Here is a 20,846-nt window from a genome sequence, read left to right as displayed (position 1 = left end):
TGCTGCTCCCCGCCACCGCCTCCCCGCCGGTGAGAGCGAGGAGGGAGGGAAGATGGGGGCCGTCCTGCGCAGCCTACTCGCCTGCAGTTTTTGTTCCCTGATGCGAGGTGAGCGGGGCGGGCGGCGGCGGGAGGGGCAGGGGGAAAGTTGCCGGGTTGGTGGCGAGGGGCCATGTTTGGGCGTGCGGGAGGGGAGCGGCGCGGCCTGGCTGCCGGCGGGGCGCGGGGCCCGGCGCGGGGGCAGCGCTCCCTCCCTCGCTCCCGACCGCCGCCGCCTCCCCGGCGGCTCCCGAGCAACTTCCCGAGCCGCGCCGGGAGCAGCCCGCCCTGCCAGCGGCCACCGGCCGCGTTCCGAGCCGCCCCATTGTTGTTTTCAAGTTTTCCCTTTTTCTTTTCTTTTCCCTTCTTTTATTTTTTTAAGGATCCCCCTAAACTCTCGCACGCTCCCGCCGTGTCTCCCTGCAAGCCCGGCGGTCCGTGGGCACCGGCGGCTCTGGGCAGAGCTCGGCCCCGCCGGTGCCGGGCTGGTCCCGCTGTGCCCGTGGCCCGGCTGGCCCCGCTCAGCCCCCGCCGTTCCGTCGTGCGGGGAGCGCGGTGCCCCCGCGGGCTCGGCTGCGGAGCGGGGAATGCCCGGGAGCCGCTGCTGGAGCTCCGACCCTCGCCCCGCAGCCTGGGCAGCAGGGAAGGCTCGGCTCTGAGCTCGGCTGGCGCTGCGCTGGGACTTGGGAGAAGTTTGTGTTTCACCACGGATGTTCACGCAGCTTTAAAGGAGCAGTCGAGTGCCTTACGAGGGGATGTTACTTAGAGTAGCCGAGAATTTTGCTCCAACAAAATTTCTTATCTTACGGGACACATTCTGAAAGAAAACAGGATTTTTATTTATTTATATATATATTTAGATGCTGTAGACCTAACTACAGTAACTGTTATCTCTGTTCAGTCTTTCTGGGAAGAAATCATCTGTGGTGCTTGCATACATGATGTTTCTGTTTACTTGATTTTGACTTTTTTATACTAGATGGGCAAGAGATTAACTGCTAACAGTTAATCAACCACATTTTGGTTTAGAGAGTTCCTCCCCATTAGAGTGTTTTGATGAAAGTTACTCTAGCGGTGGTGTAGGTTGAAGTAAGTGTTCTGCCTCCAGTTGCTCAGTAATCTGGAAAACAAAGATTTTCATCTCATCCATAGCCTTTTTTTTTTTACCCTGTGCATCTGTTTGCCATATTGTATCCTGTTTGCAGAGATACAAATATACTTATTTAAATGGCATGTGTAACTTCTCATACTTACATTGTGGCTGTTAAACCCCAAATTTTAAAAGTTAAGTTGGCTCTCCAGTATAGGGAGAAACTGTTTCCTGATTAATTTATTTTAATAAGTAACAATCATAACCCATGCTTAATATACCATGTATTTGGCTTTAATTTGATGTTCAGTCTAATTCAAATGACAGCACAGAAATAGCTGTTGTTTGTAATGTCACAGAATATTGTTACAGTAACTTCTGAAATTAACCTCAAAATAGTGGCATGTGCTTTTGTAAATTTTTGTATATTTCATGCTTAATGGGACACTTTGAAGAAGCGTTAAGTCTGTAAATCATATGGCTGTCATTCCTTTTCTCATCTCTCACCTCTGTCTATTTCCAAGGACATTTGTATCCCAGCAGCATTTCTGTTTCTTCTGTGTTCGTGGTGCCCTGCTGATTGATTGCCTACCTGAAGTTGTGATCCTCTGTTTGTGACACGACAGTAATTTTCCTACTGGCTAATTGTTACTTTAGATAGAGATAAACAGCAGGAACAGCTGAACCGTGAAGAAACAAAAATCAAATTTTAATGCACACGTCCTCCCCAATAAACAGCATCTGTGCAAGTGGAGTAGGTTGGAGTAAGATGTGTGGAGTTCAGGAGAGGTGTCAGCAGTTCCTTAATGAGGCAGAGGCAGTGCCAGCATGAGTATGAATAAGCTCATACATGAAAGTAGAGCTGGAGTTAGGAAGTTCACTGTTTAGCTTGTGAATTCAGTGCTGTAGAGGATGCCAAGCTGACAGTGCTGGAGACAGAAACCCAGCAAATGCAGTGGTGTGAGTTTGTGGGTTGCAGCATCCTCTCTTTTCCAGAGCCAGCCTCCATTCTCATAGAAAAGGCAAATGGACAGAGGTTTGTGACAACTGAACCATTACTCTGAAGAAACTGTGCTAGACTTGCTTACCAGTCTGGAAAGGAAAAAAATCAGTACCTGGAAATGCATTAGGACTTGAGGAAGTTTGGAGCTGGTACTGGGTAAAAATTGATGCACAGGGCAAGGCACCTGTCTCAAAAATCATCCAAGGACTGCAATAAACCAGATCCTACTGATGTTGTTTGAATTTCTGGGACAGGAGGTTGCCATTAGGACAGCATGCTGTGGAGGTTCTGTGGTTTGGGCTTGGGGTTTTTTTTTAATGTTCTAGCTGCTAGAAGAAAGATGTTCCTGGTCTCTTCTCTCCTCTTGGCCCATGGTTTGATTTGGGAGATTGGGCTTCCACCCCTGACCAACAGTGAAGCCACTCCCTTAAGTATTCCAGAGGAGTGGAGTCAGAGCTGCTCCATGGCACTTTGAGGTGTTCTTCAGGACAGCTCTGAAACCAATGAGAGAGAATTGTTAGATAACTGACAGCTGCAGAGAGGCAAAAGCAATGTCACCATATCTGTCAGGGCACTACAGATAACTGTGCAACTGAGGTTTCAACTTTTTAAAAAGTGATAAATAGAGTTCTTCCTCCACAGTGTTCATGGCTTGCTTTCTTCCTGAAATAGCTCTCCAGTCAGCATGCAAGTGCTGCTTTGTTTTGGCTTTAAACCCTGATCATGCAGGCAGTGCCTAAAGCTCTTGCTTGAATAGAAATCATACAGAAGATATTTGTAAGAACTTACTGAATGTTGCAGGCCTCTGTGTTTAGGGTCAGATAGTGAAGAAATGAAAATGTCTTTTTTGGTAATGGGTATTTTCAAACTATGCTTTCCTAGAGTTCAGAAGAGAGTTTGTTTGAATCCATAATTGTTGTAATATTGTTACTGTTTTAATCTATTAATCCATTGTTTCTATTTTCATAAGCAGATCCTTGCTTTTTTGTGTTTTTTTTTTTTAAGATAGATCTATTTGCATATTGTTTAGAAGAGTTTAATGTTCAAAACTTTGCTAAGTTGGTGGTGTGTTCAAAACTTTGCTAAACTTTGGTGTTGTGTGCAGATATTTTTCTACCAGAAGTCAGAGAAGGGGATACAGAATAGGTTTTTATTCCTGAAGTACTCAGGTTGGAGACCAGGTGTGGCATTTCCAGGTGGAGCTGTGTTTTTGCATTCAGGGGAAGGGTCTCTTCACCTACAGACTGTACAATACTATGGCAGTAAGACTTGCAAATATTTTTTTTAATAATCATGGTCTATTTCTGCTTCCAGGCTTGAATCAACCATTTTCTAGTCATGTTTCTTCATTGTATGATTCCTCAGAAATCAGTGTACCCTTGTCTGCCATTTTCCTCTTTCATCTTTTCATAGAATAGTCTAAAATTAGTGTGATCTAAGGTGTTCCAAAATCCACTATTAATTTTACAGTTCTTTCAATTGCATCTCTGTGATACAGTTTAGTTATCATCAGATTGCTTTAGCTTTTATTTAAAACTGAAAAATTAGGACTTAAAAAGTTTGATAGCAGTTTTTACTGTCTTGGAGGTAAGGTACTGTAGCATTTTTGACAAGGTATAGGGAAGTTCTGAAGGTACAGGGAAGGTCTGGTCAGGGTTTATGCAGGTAAAGGACTTCTTGTATCCTTCAGCATGAGTTATGTGAAGGTATTCATGTGGAAAGCTTTGTTTTTGTTTCACAGCAATACTGGTTAGAGTGGCATGAACTGTATTCATGTTTCCTTTTTCCCTGGAGTGTTGCTTCAATCTGCATTCCCAGAGTTTTAAGTAAGGAATTTGGCTATAAGTGATAGAATATGTAGAAGGGTTTTGTTTTATTTTGTTTTTAAGGATTGAGCATATAGGAACCTTTCAAGCTCTGTCTTTGGGAGCTGGAGAAATCTGATTCCTCTGGACATTTGTAATTCACCTTTAAGATGATGTCACATTTCAAAAATGCCAGCTTCAAAAATATCTGCTGCAGTGCATGTAATACGGGACTTACTTTTTAGTTTAAACCAACTATTTTTGAAGTGAAGTGAAGATATTTTTTCTTCCCTCTGAGGGAGTGGGCTAGGGCAGGAAAACAGGGAGAAAATGGTCTCAGTTTCTGATTTGTCACCATTTATCTCCTCTGGCAGCAAGTTTGCAGACTTAAATACTATATTCTTTGTCCCCAACATATTTTAACCTCATGAATTTCCTAAGAAATCTTAAATACTTGGGCTGCTTTGCTGGTTCAATCTTCCAAAGCTACTTGTACTGTAGGGAGGGGTCCATGTTACTGTTTGTGGTGCCAGAAGTGCAGTTGGAGCTGAAGCTTTGTTGCACGCTCCTGCTTCTGGCTGAGCTGGTGGCTCTGCTGGGTCTGGGAGCCTGCTCATCTCCTCTCCAGTTCTCCTGCTGGGGAGCCTTCATGCTTCAACCCCCTCACCTGAGAGCTTTGGGCAGAATTTAGGTTGATAAGGAATTTCCCTCAGGTGGACTTGTACCAGTCAGAGGTGTAAGTTGCTTAGAAAGGTGTGGAGGGGATGCAGCAGCCCTGCAGGCTTCAGGCACGGTCTGTTCCTGTTCACAGGTGGTGCTCCCCACTTAAAACTGAGCCCTGGAGTTTTAAAGGCTGTGGCTCAGCCAGGGTGACTGTTGGTGTGTGCACATGAGGTTTGGGGTGAGCCAGCAGTGATTCCACTTCTTGTGTGCCAAGCACTTTGTAGTGATGACTCTTCCAAAGTGTAATTGCTGTTCAGTGAACGAAGTGCTCTCCTAAATAACCTTTAGTTTTTCAGCTCACACATCAGGTGTGGCTTCAGAGTATGTACGACTTGCAGAGCTACAGAATGCACAGTGCTCCAAACAAAGAGGCTGTGTCATTCTTTTGTGGTAATTGTCCAAGGCTTGAAAGGGGAGAGCTTTGGATCTTTAACAGATTATTCATAAATGCTGGGTATTGACATCCTAAATATTAATCATTTCCAATATATATATTTACCAGGCAAGCTGACATAGAGAGCCTTCATTAAACTCTCTAGATATCCTTGTAGTTTATAAATATTTATGTCAGGACATTCACAATGTGAAAGGCTTGCTGTTTGCTCCACATGGACAAACTTGCTCAGAACACAGTGCTTGCATTTGCAAGTAGAAATGATCTTGTCATTTCTGCTTTTGGATATATTCTCTGGTGAAATGGTTATGGAAATAGGGTGGGGTTTTTGTCTCATTATTATCTTGCTAGAGACCTTTTGATTTCCATGTAGTTGGAGCAGTTCCCCACCAAATTTGAAATGAAGTCAAACATACCAGTGTATGAATAGAATGGGAATACTGTTAATACCTTTGTCTGTAATACCTTATTCTTAATAGACTTTTAAGAAACTAACCAAAGTCTAAGTTAAAAGAGGCAATGGTTCAGTTAGTAAAACTTTGCTTCCTTTGCAAAATGTTATAAACTACTTAGAGATAGAAGCATGTTAGTTTAAAAGCTGGAATGCTTTTTGAGCTTCAGTATTTATAAGGAGAGAACAATAAGGAAATGTTTTTAGTATAAACAGACATGGAAAATGGCAACATTCATACAGATTTTTTTAGTATCTTGTTACAGGATCACATTACCTAAATAGAATTACTCCCTTGTGATATAATCAATGCAGCAATAATGGGATTATAGTGTTAATTCTGTTTATGAGGGCCATGTGTGAGTTCTTGATGTCCAATTTGAAAAGTAATCATATTTGAGACAGAAAATTTTAATCAGCTAGCTCTATAATTTTGCATAATCAAAAATGGTTTGTTTTCTTCTCTATGATACCTTTATATTTTTCCTGTTATTCCTCCCCTCTCTGCCCAGTTACTTCCCAGAGGAAAAATACAGTTTGTGTGCAGTGTGCTGAGGTTTTTAACCCATCTAGACCCTCTAGAATTCCTTAATAACAAAGATTCTCTTCTGTCCATTGTCAGTTCAGGCTTATAGAAAGTAGCTGATATGTTTGCTGGAATTCTGGAAGTTAAGGATATGTGGAAAGTAACAGAAGTTTAAGGTATTATAGAACTTTAAACTTTATTCCCTTAGTTGTTCTATCAAAGCAGGGAATAAAACTCCTACTTATACTCATAGTATTAGTTAATATTAAATGAATTACAGTGTTAATTAAAATATTAACACTTTGGAAATCCAAGAATCCTCTTGTCCACGCACAGATTAATAGAGAAAGAATATTAAGAATAATAGAGGAGTAGGAATTTGTAGACCTTGTATCTTATAAGGTCTTTGTAGACCTAATAAGATACAAGGTCTACAAATTATAAGACCTTGAGTCTTACTATGTCCATTTAGAAAATGCAATGATGTTCTTATAACTCAAAAACTTAACTGAATCTCAGCAGTTACCCTTTTACCCTGTAGGTAATGGTAAAAGGAGTAATGTAATTCCAAGTTGGGCGGGTTTGTATATATGGGTTTGTTTGTTTTTCTTTTGAATTTCCAGAATGAGTCCCATTCAATTTGAAAAAGACAAGGTCATTCACCTTTTCCAAGGGATCCTGCATGCGTGTGTGTGTTTTGTTTCATGGGGTGGTTTGTTTGTTTTTTTTCCTATGTGTCGTTACATCTAATGTAAGCCTGTTGAACATTTGACTTTAGTAGTGCTGGGATATTAAAAGTATGAGAGTTACAAGTATGCTACAATAGTTATTTCACAAAATAAAAATTAAATGTGCAATAATTCTCAAAATTACCGAAGTATGTGCACATCTTTCCTTACCCATTAAAACCAGTCCAGAACTATTCATTCTAAATGGGGTCTTTTGTGCTAAATTCTGTGTTCCTGCTTTACAGCAACTTCCTGATAGTGCTTAAAAAATCTAAACTAACAAAAAAAAAAAAAACCAAAACCCAGCAAAACAGAATAAATTAGCTGTTTTGTTTGATTTGGTTTTTACCTGGTGAGACAAACTGACACACTTCAGGAAATATTTTTTGAGTATCTTTTAGACTGCTGTGCAACCTTGGATAAATTGTTGGAAAAGTCATCTGAGAGTAGTTCACTGCCTGTGAGCTTCTTGTCAGTGTGGAGAAAAGCCTTGTTTGTTGGAAGGGTGCTGCTGCTGAGGGTGTGAGTTCTTTAATCCATGTGAAACTAAGAGCAATTAGGGTAAGACCCCATGGCTTGGGCTGTTCCCATGTGCTTGGGTGACACTCCAGCAAAGGAGGTGAGTGACAGAGAGTGACACTTCCAGGCCATTGCTGACTGGATTGCACCCTCAAATGTGAGCTGTTTAGGCTGGAGCACATCATGAGCTGCAATTGCTCCAGAATAGCAACAAATCTTGGGGCGTTCCCACCTGTGTCTTGTGGCCTTTAGCCTTCCTAGAATTTGGGAAATGGGCTCCAGCTGTCCCAGCAGCACAGTGCTGTCTCAGTGCTGTCCTTCAGTGGAGTGACTCAGCTTCAAGAGCTTCCTGAGGAATATGGTCAAGGCTTTTGGCTTGTTTCTCACTGTTAGGAAAAGGAGCACTGTAGGAAAAGGTGGTGCCAGAAGGAGTGAAGGGCAGTGTTTTGTTTCAGTGTGATCCAGTTCTCCTGCCTTAGTTTAGACAGCAGAATGCCATCCCTGCTGAGATGTGGGACTCTCCTTGGTGGAGCCCAACAAGGCCTTTCTGCAGGAGCAGAGGTGCCTTTAACTCACATTTTCATTAAACAGATCGTGTCGATTTAAACATGGGTGTTGCCCGTAGAACTGGGGAACTATTGCCAATGTGTGTGGAACTGGAATGACTTCATCTGCAGCCCTGTGTGTTATTCTGACAACTGTTTGAGAGGCTGGGAGAGTGTTGGAGGAAAATTATGAGGACACCTGAGAAAATGAGCTGTATAATGTTGAAGTTCTGCAGACATTAATGTGGATCACGGAAGTACTTGATTGAACATCCCTTCCTGCTTTCCATAGCCTGCAGTTTGCCCTGGAAAGTGCCAGGTCACCTTTATTTTGCTGCTGCTCTGTAACCAGAAGGGTCATGGAAGAAGATGGTAGTGTTTCATGGCAGTGCAACTGTGAGATGATGCATCAGCTCTCTGCTCATCCTGTTGTCAGCTAGGTAGATTCAGAATATAAAGTTAGAAAAATGTCGGAGCTAAAGTGCTGTGTTGCACCCCCATGAGAGTGCAATCAAAACAACTTCAGGACAGGGGAGCCCATGTTACAGAAAGGTGGACAAAAGACCTGTGTGAATGTGCTACCTAGCACTGAGAAGAGCCAAGCTCTGGTAATCCTGCTGTGTGGCTCTGTTGCCAGTGGGATGATTTGGCAGGTGATTCCTGCTATTCAGATGGGTTTTTTTGCCTGTCATAGGCTGGGACTTCGTGGTGTATTTCAGTCATGAGTGCTTTTGCTATAATCTGGCACATCTACTGGCTTTTTATGCCTGGACCTGGTATTTCTTTGCTTTCCTGAAGTCCTTTTCTTGTCTGTTGTTGTTTTTTTTTCCCTCTCACATTCTCATGTCTCCATCCTTCTATCTTCAGTAAGGTAATTCTCCCCTTGCATATAGCAGGCTAAAGGATGACTTACTGCTTCTGTACCAGCTAGTCCTGCAGGATGTTTTGGTCTATAAGGCTGGTATCTGGCCAAAGGCCTGAAAAAAGTAAACTTTACTGCAGAATCCAAATGCTGTTGTTGCCTAGCTTGGTGTCTTTGCTGTTGCACTGATGTAGCTGCTCATCTCCTTCACTGGCCTGCTGCTCTTGTGACCTTTTGAGTTACCATCTGAACAGCCCTTGCATGGATTTAACCTGAGGAATATATTTAGGCTAGCTGAAAAGAGGAGAAAAATTCCTTTCTGCCAAGTTTGGGCTGCCTCGTGCTTGTTTCCTAAATTCCTGGTTGCCTGCTGTGTCCTGCAAGTTTATTTGTGAGAGTAAGGAGTTTCACAGAGAAGAGTGCTCTCTGTTCATGGTGAAAGTGGAATTGTGGGCACTAGTAAGACAGTTAATTATTATTTTTAAAAATGTATGGAATTGTGTCTTGTGTGGAAAAGACTGGGAAATTGCTGTGATGGAGAACATGGGTACAAAATCCTGGCCCGTTGCTTGCTGTGCTTTAAAACTCTTCTGTATTTCCTGGTGATTTTATTGTTTGCTTGAAAATATAAATCATCTCTGTATAAGTTTTTTGAGGCTGATTCGCTGCTATTTGGAAAAATTTATGTTAATTTTCTAATTGTCTCTCTTCTTATTTGATACAAGTCTCCCAGGCTTTATTCCCAATGCCACCTCAATCTTTTAATTCTTGCTTCTCCAAAGTGAGCAGCAAAACTCATATATTTGCAGAAAATAAATATAGAGAATTTTATGGAAGCATGAGCAGCAATGAAGAAATTTGAAACCCAGGGAGTGAAGGGACAGTCCTCACAATGGAGTGCTCCAGAGTCCTTATGCCAGTCCAGAAACTTTTCCTTACATTCTTGTGTTGGTTCTCTGTGGGACATCTTGGGGATGATGATTGTATTGCATACAAGGAGTTTTGTGTATTGAATGGTGTTAGGGAGGTTCTTTGCTGCTTATCTTTGTCCATTTCTCTATTTTTCCTTCTCTTGTGAGCTGAATGTGAGTGCATTGTCATTCTGGCGAGACATTTGGAGTCCTTGCTTACTGTGCCTCATCCAGGTCAGCATTGTATTTGTTTGGTACATCTCATCACTGTCTCCTCTTCTCTCCACTCCTCATAGCAGTGTGCTTGGCAGTGCCAATTCACTTTAGACACTCAGAGATCTTCAGCAAGACTTTTAAAAGATGGGGAGTATTCCCTTCCCAACTCAACAACATCATCTTTCAGTGTGACAATCCCAGGGGTTTCTTCCTGTGAGTTCAACATGGTTATTCCTTTCCACAATGTCAGCAGCTGCTCAGTGGTATCCACACTGTGGCTCTGTGGCAGGTTGCCACAACTTATCAGTGGCCACCTCTGCTCTGAGTCGGGTTCCTTAACTGGAGGTTCGTGAGGAACTGGTTCAGCTAATTAGTCAAAGCTGATGCAGTCCTTCCTTTCCCTGCTGTGCTACTGCTTATATTGATTTGATTTTTGGTCTGAACTGGTTCTTGATGATGGCTGGCTAAAAATTGCTTTTTGGCAGGTGGTGGGGAGAGCTCAGTATCCTTCTGCTGGTTCAGCTCCCTGCATTGTCCCTCCAGCATTGTGGCACAGGACAAGTTCTTGAGCCAGTGCAAAAGAGGGTCAGGAACCAACAGCTGGAAGTGGAGCTGGGGAGAAAGGAGATGGCTGCAGCCACATCTTGAGCAGATAGAGCAGGCTGCCAGTGGAGGGGGGAGAGCTGCTCCCCCTGCCAGCTCCCTGCTGCTCGCCTTATGTCAGCTTTGGAGTTGGCTGAAGCACTTCTCGAGTTGAATCAACTTGCTAACCCAGTCAGACCTTTCGCTGACGTAGGGATTTGGATCAGCTTGGGAGGGGGCCCTTAACTGAGGGAGGGGGTAGAACAGTATTGCTGGGGTTTGGGACTGAGAAAAGAGGATTTGGGGGAAATGAGTGTCTGCTAATTATTTTAGCCAGGCTAAACTCCATGTCAGTGAAAGAGAATGAGTGTGGTGATGTTCACAGGGGTCCCAGGATGAGGGACGAGATAAGAATGTTGACTCCATGTTTCAGAAGGCTTGATTTATTATTTTATGTTATATATTATAGTAAAACTATACTAAGAGAATAGAAGAAAGGATTTCATCAGAAGGCTAGAAAAAGAATGATAACAAAGGTTTGTGACTGACTGAGACAGTCTGGACAGCTGAACTTTGATTGGCCATTAATTAGAAACAACCAACATGGACCAATCAAAGATTTACCTGTTGCATTCCACAGCAGCAGATAATAATTGTTTACATTTTGTTCCTGAGGTCTCTCAGCTTCTCAGGAGAAAAAATCCAAAGGAAAGGATTTTTCATAAAACACATCTGTGACAAATGAGCATGTTGAAGGTAGCACTGCTCTCACCTCATGGCACCCAGAGCTGTCCTGGATCGCTGAAGGTAGAAAGGAGAAAGTGGGAATTTGTGGAAAAGGCCACTGGACTAGTTAAAGAAAAGCATGACAAATTCTGATAGCTTAAAATTGCCCACTGAAACACCAAAAAGATTAAAAATCCTTTTTAGCCGGTAAAGTGCTAATTTTATCTTGGTTTGTCACTTTGCATCCTGTGGGCAGCAGCATTTTTATGCCTGTAATAGATGCCTATAAATCAGATAAAGCAAGATGCCCATAAAACAAGACTTGAGTGTCCTGGGGATTAGGAACTTTCAATAAGAGAGGCAGGAGCTGCAGCCAAGAGAAATACATGGTGTAAGAACTGGAGTTTGGCGGTGGGAAGAAGGATGCTGGTAGAATTCTAGTTGTAAAAGGAAGGCAAAAAAGATAATGTCTGGACTTTAATACTGCTTATGGTAAACTTAGGAAAGGTCTTACCTGAACATTGGAGTTAAGAAACATTTACAGGCTCAGTGACCACTACTGGCAGAAGTTTCTTACCATGAAATTTATTTTTGTTGCGGTTGAAATGTGTTGAACTTGAACTTTTGTAATTTTTGTGTTAAAGAAACATTTTTTCTTGCTGGTGGATACAAAAAAAAAAATCCCTTAGTTTATCACTAGACATAACTCTTACTCTTGTAAGTAAAAGTACCCAAAGTATTGGGTACTTTAATTAGAAGAATTAGCTGCATTTAGACCTCTCAGGTCACAGAGGACACAGTGATATTCATTAGTATTTCTGTTCTTGGTTTCCAGGATACGTGTTTCTATCTTTCAAGAATATGTGCTTCTCTTCAATGTATTGTAGTTTGTTGTAGTTATACTATATTTTGTTATTATGTCTATAGAAAGAAAAATAAAAACATGTAAAGAGTTCAGCATCTTAAAATAAAAACCAAATTGTATCTTTTTGCCCCATTATAACTTAACTGCCAAATAGTTGCCCAGCTTTGACAGGAGATGCTCCTGGACTTCTTCCCAGGTTATTAGCACAGGTCATAACTTCATTATTCAAGAAAGCCATCTCTCCATCTCTTCAGTGTCCTGTGCTTTTGGAGCTGGGACAGGGTGGGATCTTCTGGCACAATTTTGCAGAGATGTACTCAGTCCTGATGCTGCCAACTTCAGTAACTGGGTTTTATAGCCCATTGCAGCCTTAGTGTGTTCTGGGAAGGGCTGCAGGCAGTGGGGAACAAACCTGGTTTTTATTATTTTGGTGATGCAGGCTTCATTCCTGAATGTCGCAACAAATTGGAAAGCTGAACGTGCTCATCTGCCAGCCCTTTGGAATGTGTTACAAGTTGAGGCTTTGTATCAATGTGCATGAAGCTGCACATCCTAAGTGTGGCGGTGCTTCTCCTGAGTTGTCATTCAGCTCAGCTGTCTGGTTGGGGCAGAGGTGTTTGTGTTTCTCCTGAGTTGTCATTCAGCTCAGCTGTCTGACTGAGGCAGAGGTGTTTGTCTGCGGTCCCTGCTCAGCCAGTCTGAGCCCCAGCAGGGAGTGAGTAACCTGTGCAATGGCTCTGGGAGGCTCAGCAGTGCCTCCAGGCCTGGCTGCTTACCTGGTGTTCAGTTCAGGGCGTGCTGTGTGCATAGCTGCTCCATGGTGCACATAGGCATGAAGTTTGTGCTCACTGCTGTGTGGATTTACTTTTCTCCAAATGCTGGGCACGCTGTCTTACCAGAGAAAGCTGTGCCAGCTGGCTGCACACCCCTCTGTGCACTGGATGACACTGAGCTGGCTGTTAACTAGATTTTTCAGGTTACAGTTGAAGGCAGCCTTTAAAGAGTAAAGGTTTTTATTGTATTACAAATTTTTACACCTTGTAGTTTATGGTATTACAATTTTTTACACCTTGCAGTTTACTGAATACATTTTTTCTGGAACATGTGGTCTTCATAAGCAATCTGCCCTTCAAGAAAATGTACTGTAATTAATTTTAAATCTTAGGGGGTAGGAAATTATGCAAGGAAGGGAAGGAGATATTAAGAAGTTGTTATTAACTTACTTTACTATAAAGATTCTTCATCTAATTTTTAAAAAGTCTACCCTTTCTCCATGGGAAGATAATTTCTAAACTTGCATGGTTTTTTCCCCCCAATAAAAAATTGCTTTCTGGAGAAGGGAACACAAATACAAATTTGGTATTATTAAAACCAACAAAGTTTCATCCCTCCCTTGTTCTAGCTAAAGTTCAGCATAAATCAAATTATATCCAGTGTTTCTAAATTTAGGATGACAGTCTAAGCAATTCAGTTTTCTTAAAAACCAACAAAACTCCCACCCCAAAACACTTAAATAACTCATTTAATTGAAGGTAAATGTTAGTTCTTTCAGCTTCTCCCAATTTACATGTGACAGGGTCTTTGAGAAATTTTGTGATAAGATAATGAGGGGAGTAGTCTGATCTTGGAAAGCAACTTTTGAATTTACTGAAGTCTTTGAGTATTTCCAGTTTCAGTGTGAGTTTGGCTTACAGGGAACTGTTCCTATTCTGGTAGTGTGGCCCTTGACATTCCTGAGCCATGCATGTCCTTGGCTCTGTAAATTTTGACCTTTTGCTTAGGATAACCATCCTGCTGCAGATTTGAAGAATAACTTATGCTGAAGAATAAATCTGCAGGATCCCTGTGAAATTTGTGTGGTGACAGGTAGAGGAGCACTTATAGATCTAAATGCCTCTGTAGAACTCTGGTGCTACAGTTTCTGAATAAATGCAGTGAAAGGCAGAAATGTTTTCTGGTAGTGAGTTTTAAAGGGTGTCATTGTCTGGCTTACACAAATGTAGTGTTTTTCTGAACCTTTTGTTGAAGTAGGAATGAGGCTGGAATTTTCATAATGCTATATATAGCTTGTGGTTAAGCACAATTAAGCAGGCATATTACATTTAAGAAGCTGTCTTTTTTCATGGTTACTGCTTTACATTAGTCATCTTAGGTGTTATGAAAAATATACAGACAGGGTAAGCAAATAAAATGAAGGCTTTGTGTAAGAGAAGTAAGCAGAAATGGTTGAGTTGAGTTTAAAAGAGCTGTGTTGTCCATTCCTGTAGAATTATTTTTCTCCCTACCTCCAACACTCTAAACCAACTTTTGCCTCGTGCTGTGCAATGAATTTTGGATTTTTATGTACTATATGTAAAATGTCTGAGATACATAATTTCAGGGAATATTGACATGCAGGTGGCTCTGATAGCTTGACATGAATTATGTTTCTGTAGAGGTGGGGTGTATATTACTAAATTCTATCAAGAAAAGTAATCCTTGCTCAGGTGAGCCAGTAGTGAGTGCTTAGAAAACTGCTTTGCTCTTGTCTTTCTGATCCTTCTCTACAGAGCAGTGTCATTTGGACACTTCAAACTTCCATTTTCTTTGTTCTCTCCCTTCTTCTTTAATGTTATTTTAATAATGCACAACCCAGAATAGCGAGCTGCCCATTACCAAGACTCGTAACCAAGTTGAAAAGGTTCCAGCCGGTGCTTTTTAGTCAAACTTCAAAACGGCTCTCCGGTATTTCTTAATTTTGTGAAGATCTCTTAAATCTGTAGCTCCTGATGACCTGACAGTGTGAGCTGTGATGGATAAGAGCGATGCTAACACCTGTCTGTGTGTGTGTCCCCGTTTCTGTCCCGTGCGCAGCCGCCCCGCTGCTGCTGTACGCGAACCGCCGGGACCTGCGGCTGGTGGACGCCGCCCACGGCAAGGAGAACGCCACGGTGATCGTGGGCGGCCTGGAGGACGCGGCCGCCGTGGACTTCGTGTTCCTCAAGGGCTTGATTTACTGGAGTGATGTCAGCGAGGAGGCCATCAAAAGGACAGAGTTCAACAGGTCGGGGAGCGTGCAGAACGTGGTGGTTTCTGGGCTGCTGTCGCCCGACGGGCTGGCCTGTGACTGGCTGGGGGAGAAGCTCTACTGGACAGATTCGGAAACAAATCGCATCGAGGTTTCTAACTTAGATGGATCGCTGAGGAAAGTTTTGTTTTGGCAAGAATTGGATCAACCCAGAGCGATTGCCTTAGATCCTGCAAGAGGGTAAGTCTTTTTTAAAATACTTACAAATACCAAAATTCGTACTATTTCTTGTTTATAGGAGTGTGCCTTTTGTTGGCAGAGTGACAGAACTATCCCTTGTCTCCTCAAAAAGGAAAGAAGCCCAGAAGTTTCTCTCATTGATTAGGTGAAAAAGCCACCTCATAGGCCTAGGGTGTGATGGTGTTCACAGGGGTCCCAGGATGAGGGAAGACATGAGAATGTTGACTCCATGTTTCAAAAGGCTTGATTTATTATTTTATGATATATATTAAATTAAAACTATACTAAAAGAATAGAGGAAAGGATTCATCAGAAGGCTAGCTAAGAATAGAAAAGGAATGATAACAAAGGTTTGTGACTGACTGGGACAGTCTGGACAGCTGGACTGTGATTTGCCATTAATTAGAAACAACCACATGAGACCAATAACAGATCCACCTGTTGCATTCCACAGCAGCAGATAATCAATGTTTACATTTTGTTCCTGAGGTCTCTCCGCTTCTCAGGAGGAAAAATCCTAAGGAAAGGATTTTTTCAGAAAATATCACGGCTACACTAGGGGACTTCACCTCAGACTTAAAGATAGTTAATTGGACAGAGGCCAAAAAGTCCCACTTGGGGCAATTTATTAAAAAAAGAAGTGAACAAAGAAACTAATCGCTTTTGTAAGGTGTTTTACCAGGAGCAAGAACCTCTGGCACCTGGCTTGGGTTTTCTCTGTTTATTATATTACCTTTTTATTAAACCTTTTTGTTTTCAACACTGCAACAGAAGCCATCCTGCTGATTTTTATGCCTCCAAGGGTAGCTGAGGTATGTTATAGACCTCTGAGAGCTTATGAGACCTGGCTCGAAGAGGCTACTGTAACACTTGTTTGTTGAATGATTTCAAATGCTGTTGTCAAAGTTATCCTAAGCCATTTTTCATCATTTGTTTCTCTTTCTGTTGGTGTGATTTGCAGTCTTGTGAAGTTCCATTCATATTGGTTTGTGAGCAATCAGGAATCATCAGACTTTAGAAAACAGCACAAGAAACTTAGTTTGGCTGTAGTGCAGAAGATTAGCAGAAATGGAGAAGTTTTAGGTTAAAATTTAATAAAATCTGCTTTCCTTAAAAAGCTGTGTCAGCTGCCTGTGAACAGACAGACTGTGCCTCTCTCAAGTGTCAGGAAATGAAATTTTTTGGAGCTTTACTCATTGTTGATATTCATGCTTTATTGAAGCATCTGAAGAAATGGGAGAAGTCAACATACTGTATTAATAACAACTTGAGATGTGTTTTGAAGCTTAATCAGAAAATTTACAAGAGAGGCTCCTTCCCCCACCATTGGGGGAACTCCTGTTTTAAAAATCCTGTGGTTTTGTCTCAGCTCCTCCTAGAACTGATGTTATAGTCTCAGCTCCCATTTGAGCCCTGGATGTGGCTCTTTTTGCTCTGTTCTTGGGACACAGCAGAGTTTGCCAACAGTGGAAAATTCAGTGGAGTTTTGGTGATGTTACATGAGTGGCTGGCTTGAGGTTACCCCAAAGGCAGTCATCTGTGGCAAGGTGCTTGGGAGAGCCAAAGGGAAATACTAATGGAATATCCTTGATGCTGTGTAACCTTCTGGAAATATTTTATATCTCTAGTATAGAACATGTTTTTACTATTTTTTTTTTCCTTGAACCAGCAAGTTAATCTGTTGTACTGCCATTTTACATATGTTTTTCAGCCAACTCTTCTTTGGGGGTGACAAATTGTTTCTTTGGAAAGATGAAGGTTGTGTTTCACTGCTTGCCATTTCTTTGCATTATAATTTTTGTTTGGCTTTTTATGTCCAAAAGAAGAAAATCTCTGCAAAACACAGCTTCTTTCCTGAAATTCATAGAAACACTGTATCTTGAGTATTTTCTTCTACAGCTCCAATAGTTATTTGACAATTTATAAACAGAAGATGTGTTTATTTTCTGGTACCTATATTACAAACTTTGGAAATAACAAAAGTATGGATGTATGCTTTTTCCATGTGTTCCCAACTTGTAAATTGGAGGCAGTGATAGTGTTAGATGTATTTTACTAGACTCTGAAACCCTTTAAGAGTGTAAGGAAAGTGTAATGTTCATGTCTTTTCTACCCACCATCCTGAAAGTGAGAGATAAAGGAAGGAAGCACGCATTGAAAGTGGCTTTGATTTGGCTTGTAACCAGAGAGAATGAGATTCTGGTTGGTTAGGAGTAAAGCTCTGTTGTGGAGCCAGTTGGTCTTTTTTAGAACAGTGTTTGTATTTTCTGAATGTGCAGAGTAGTGTGCTCCGCAATCCCAACTTGATGTTCGCATACTCCTTACTCTTTTTTAATACTTTACACCAAGAGGAAAATAAAAGAAGAAAAATGAAATAGGTCAGAAGTAAAGCAAACCTGGAACTTTCTCCAAACTGATGATCTGTTAAAGCAGTAAGAGTAAACACTCCTAAAAATATGCTGAAATTTAAACCAAAACAAGCAAAAAAAAGCAAACACCAAACCCCCTTCCCCAACTCAAACAAAATCCCTCTGACCAAAACAAAAAAATCCCTCCAACAACTGTAATTTAAGGACAAAATAGTTTTTCTTCCAAATTTTTGAAGGTCACTTTCTAAGTTTTGTGAAGAGTACGTTTTAAGAAGGTAATGCAGCAGTAAATCCACTTTCTGGTTTACCATTTTGCGAGTTCAAAAACTGCAGTTCTCACATGCTGTTTTAAAGCAGAAAACCTTTCAGCTTTTAATAAATTTGGTTACATTTCAGAACACCCTCCAAAGCTTGAAATATAGGTGGAAGGGTGACATGAGCACAGAGATGTAAATTTGAAAAGAAAAATAATTCCCCAAATTGTTTGTGTATGGATGCTTCTTTCACTTGTATTTGCATATTTTTTTTAGTCCTGTAATTGTCTTTTGGTTTCAAGATGCTGCCTGGCAGATAGTGGTAGGGGTAAGCCATAAAAAATTCTAAGAGCACTTAATAAAATATGAAACCTGGGAAAGCAAACACCCTCACATTTTCCCGCAGTCTAATCCACCTCCTATTATACTCAGATGATGTTTGTTTCAGATACAATTTTCTAAACTTGCAATTCATGAAAAGAAATAATTTAGCAGCAAAACTTACACTAAGGTCATCTTTACCAATTGGTTCAGTTTTTTATTAAAGTTAAATTGTGAAAAATAGTTTATCTAACATAGCATGCACCAAGTGTTTCATGAAAAAGCTGAAAGCTGATATAAGTCCCAAATTATTAGTCTTTTCTGAGGTTGGATGTATATTTATTAAATGTATCTGTCTTGCTGAAAACATGAGAATGCCTGCTTGGAAATGAAATGTTAACAGTATAAGCTGGCAGAGATACACAGTGATGAATAATGCATTTTCTTGGAAGTGCCCCACATAGTGAAATATAGTGAAATTTCAATGTTTCACCCGTGCTCTGGTCTTTCTCACAGCTGCTGCTGTAGGACACTCCTGGGTTGTGGAGGTCACTGCTTGGTGCTGTGATGCTTTGGAGGAATGTCACTGGGCTTTTTCAGAGCAGATTACAGAAACAGCTGAGGCATTAAAGAATAAATGATTTGGCAGCCTTTACTTCACTGCCAAAACCATCAGGTGATTGTGTGTGAGGTTCTGTGTGGAACTGAGATGCTGGAGTACAAGTTGGGCTTGGTTCCCATGTCTAATATCAGTAATAAGAAATGCAGTGGATTTACTAATGGAAAATATTTCTTATTTGGTAACTGAGGCACAACAGCCAAGTCTGGGTTGTTTTTTTTTACTTTCTGTAGGAAGGCATTAAAAAAATGAAAAATCTATATTCTTCTCACTGGCTATCTACTATATATACTCTGAGGTTAGGGCTTCTTATTCCTTATGTTCATACACTACAACTTCCTTGTTTTACTTGTCTTGATACTCAATAAAATACTCTGTGTGTAGCAGGAGAGAGAAGGGTCCAAGATAAAGGTGAGGGGAATGGGGTGTTGGTTTAGCCTTCTTTTGAAGTGAGCTGCCATGTTCCAGGAAGGCTCCTTGGTCCTGTCCATCCTTTCTGGAACTGTTTTCCTGACTGGTGTTAAGCACAAGACCCTTTATAATAATTAATAAAAATCTGCAGGTGGGGATAACACTGACACTTTACTGGTGACTTTTTCCAGGAGAAGACCTGGAGTTAGATCACCAAGTGCAGGAGAGCACTGCATTTAAGAGCAGATCACATGAAAGTTGAGCAAGTAGTAAAGAGATTTTTCTGCTTCAGCACTCAAGATGAAAAAAAAAAAGGCATATCCAGATTCTTGAGCAAGTACAGCTTTCAAGTGCAGTATTGTATATTTGTTCTGCTGTTTTCTTCTTGTCTTGGGTTTTTTTGTTGTTGGGGGGTTGGTATGTTTGGTTATTTTTGCTTTTTAATTTGAGCAGCCCTTTTGTCATTATGGTAAAGATTTCATTATCATAGTTTCAATTCCCCAAAAATTACCCTGTAGACAATCAACTTTCTTCATGAGGAGCACTATCAGAATGAGCTGGCTTTTCTCACTTTTATGTGTGCATTGTTCACCACAAAGGGAATTTTAAGTGTCTCCTAGAAGTGGTGACTAATTGCTTGCTTTTCAGTACATGTTTTAAATCAAGTGACTATATAGAGTTACCTTAATTGTTAAGGTCTTGTAAAACTTTTGGGTTGTAAAGGGTTTTGGTTAATGAATGGAATTAGAGTACAAAGAGCTACAGCACTTTTTATGGCAGCTGAAGTTGATTTCTGGATGAAGTGCTTTGAATGCTGGGGAAGATCTTCAGGTTTAATTGGTACCCTTCCCCCAGCAGACTTGCATTTTTTTCATGCAAAATTTTGTAGAGAATGCATACTTTTTTTATAGACCTACTTCTTTTGGTTTTCTGAAAGTTGAAAACTGGTGTCTGAGCATGTCAAGCACAAAAGGAACTGTAGTACAGGGCTTACATCTTAGCATTGCAACAAAAGATTTGTGGGAAGTGGTGGTACTCTTGCTGAGTGGTAGATGTTATACAACAGAATAAGAAAAAGAAAATGGACAATTCTATTAACAATTACAGTATTTTTGATTTGGGGAAAAATTTTTTAAAAATAAAAAAAACCCCAGAATTTCTCAGTAAATTCACTGTACAGTATATTTTTGCTTTCAGGCAAGTTAACATTACATAAAATGGCACTTTGGATTGTAAATTCTCAAAATAATGGAAATAACTGAAGGCTTTGCTTCATACCTTCTCTTGCTTGATGCCACCTCTCCCTTGAGCAGATGATTTCTGACTGGGAATCTTTCTGCTGCTCCTGTGCTGACAGTGAAGTTTCACAGGTGACAGATCAGTGCACTCAGCTGATTGTTTGCTGTATAGCCTGGCCTGTGCAGCAAGGAGGTAATTTTGAGGTTTTACAGGTGACATGTAGGCAGGTGATATGAAATCTGCAGACTCCTCTGATGGCACAGAGATTTATAAGGTATATTTCATCTTTCTTCACCTAAGGAGACTCTGTTGATCAGCTGATGTTGATGATTGCAAATACATCACTAAATTCGGGTAATAGCTAGGATATTAAACAAACCACAAGGTACTTTTTCATTACTT

The 20,846-nt window shown here is 41.0% G+C and overlaps 1 protein-coding gene across 3 annotated transcripts in view; it reads left to right on the top strand.

The window, feature by feature from the left end:
• LRP6 (LDL receptor related protein 6) overlaps positions 1-20,846 on the top strand; it is a 110,989-nt gene continuing 90,143 nt past the window's right edge. For all 3 annotated transcript variants that reach the window (XM_054282103.1, XM_054282102.1, XM_054282101.1), the window contains exons 1-2: positions 1-107; positions 14,838-15,231. In XM_054282103.1, the coding sequence (XP_054138078.1) occupies positions 53-107; positions 14,838-15,231 (449 nt within the window). In that variant the 5' untranslated portion in view covers positions 1-52. The remainder of the gene's footprint in view (positions 108-14,837; positions 15,232-20,846) is intronic.

The sequence above is a fragment of the Melozone crissalis genome, unplaced genomic scaffold, assembly GCF_028551555.1.
Source record: "Melozone crissalis strain CALT ecotype California unplaced genomic scaffold, PUWL_Pcris_2 ptg000033l_1, whole genome shotgun sequence".
Classification (NCBI taxonomy): domain Eukaryota; kingdom Metazoa; phylum Chordata; class Aves; order Passeriformes; family Passerellidae; genus Melozone; species Melozone crissalis.
Note: the sequence above shows the minus strand (reverse complement) of the source record. Positions and strands in the feature narration are given on the sequence as shown.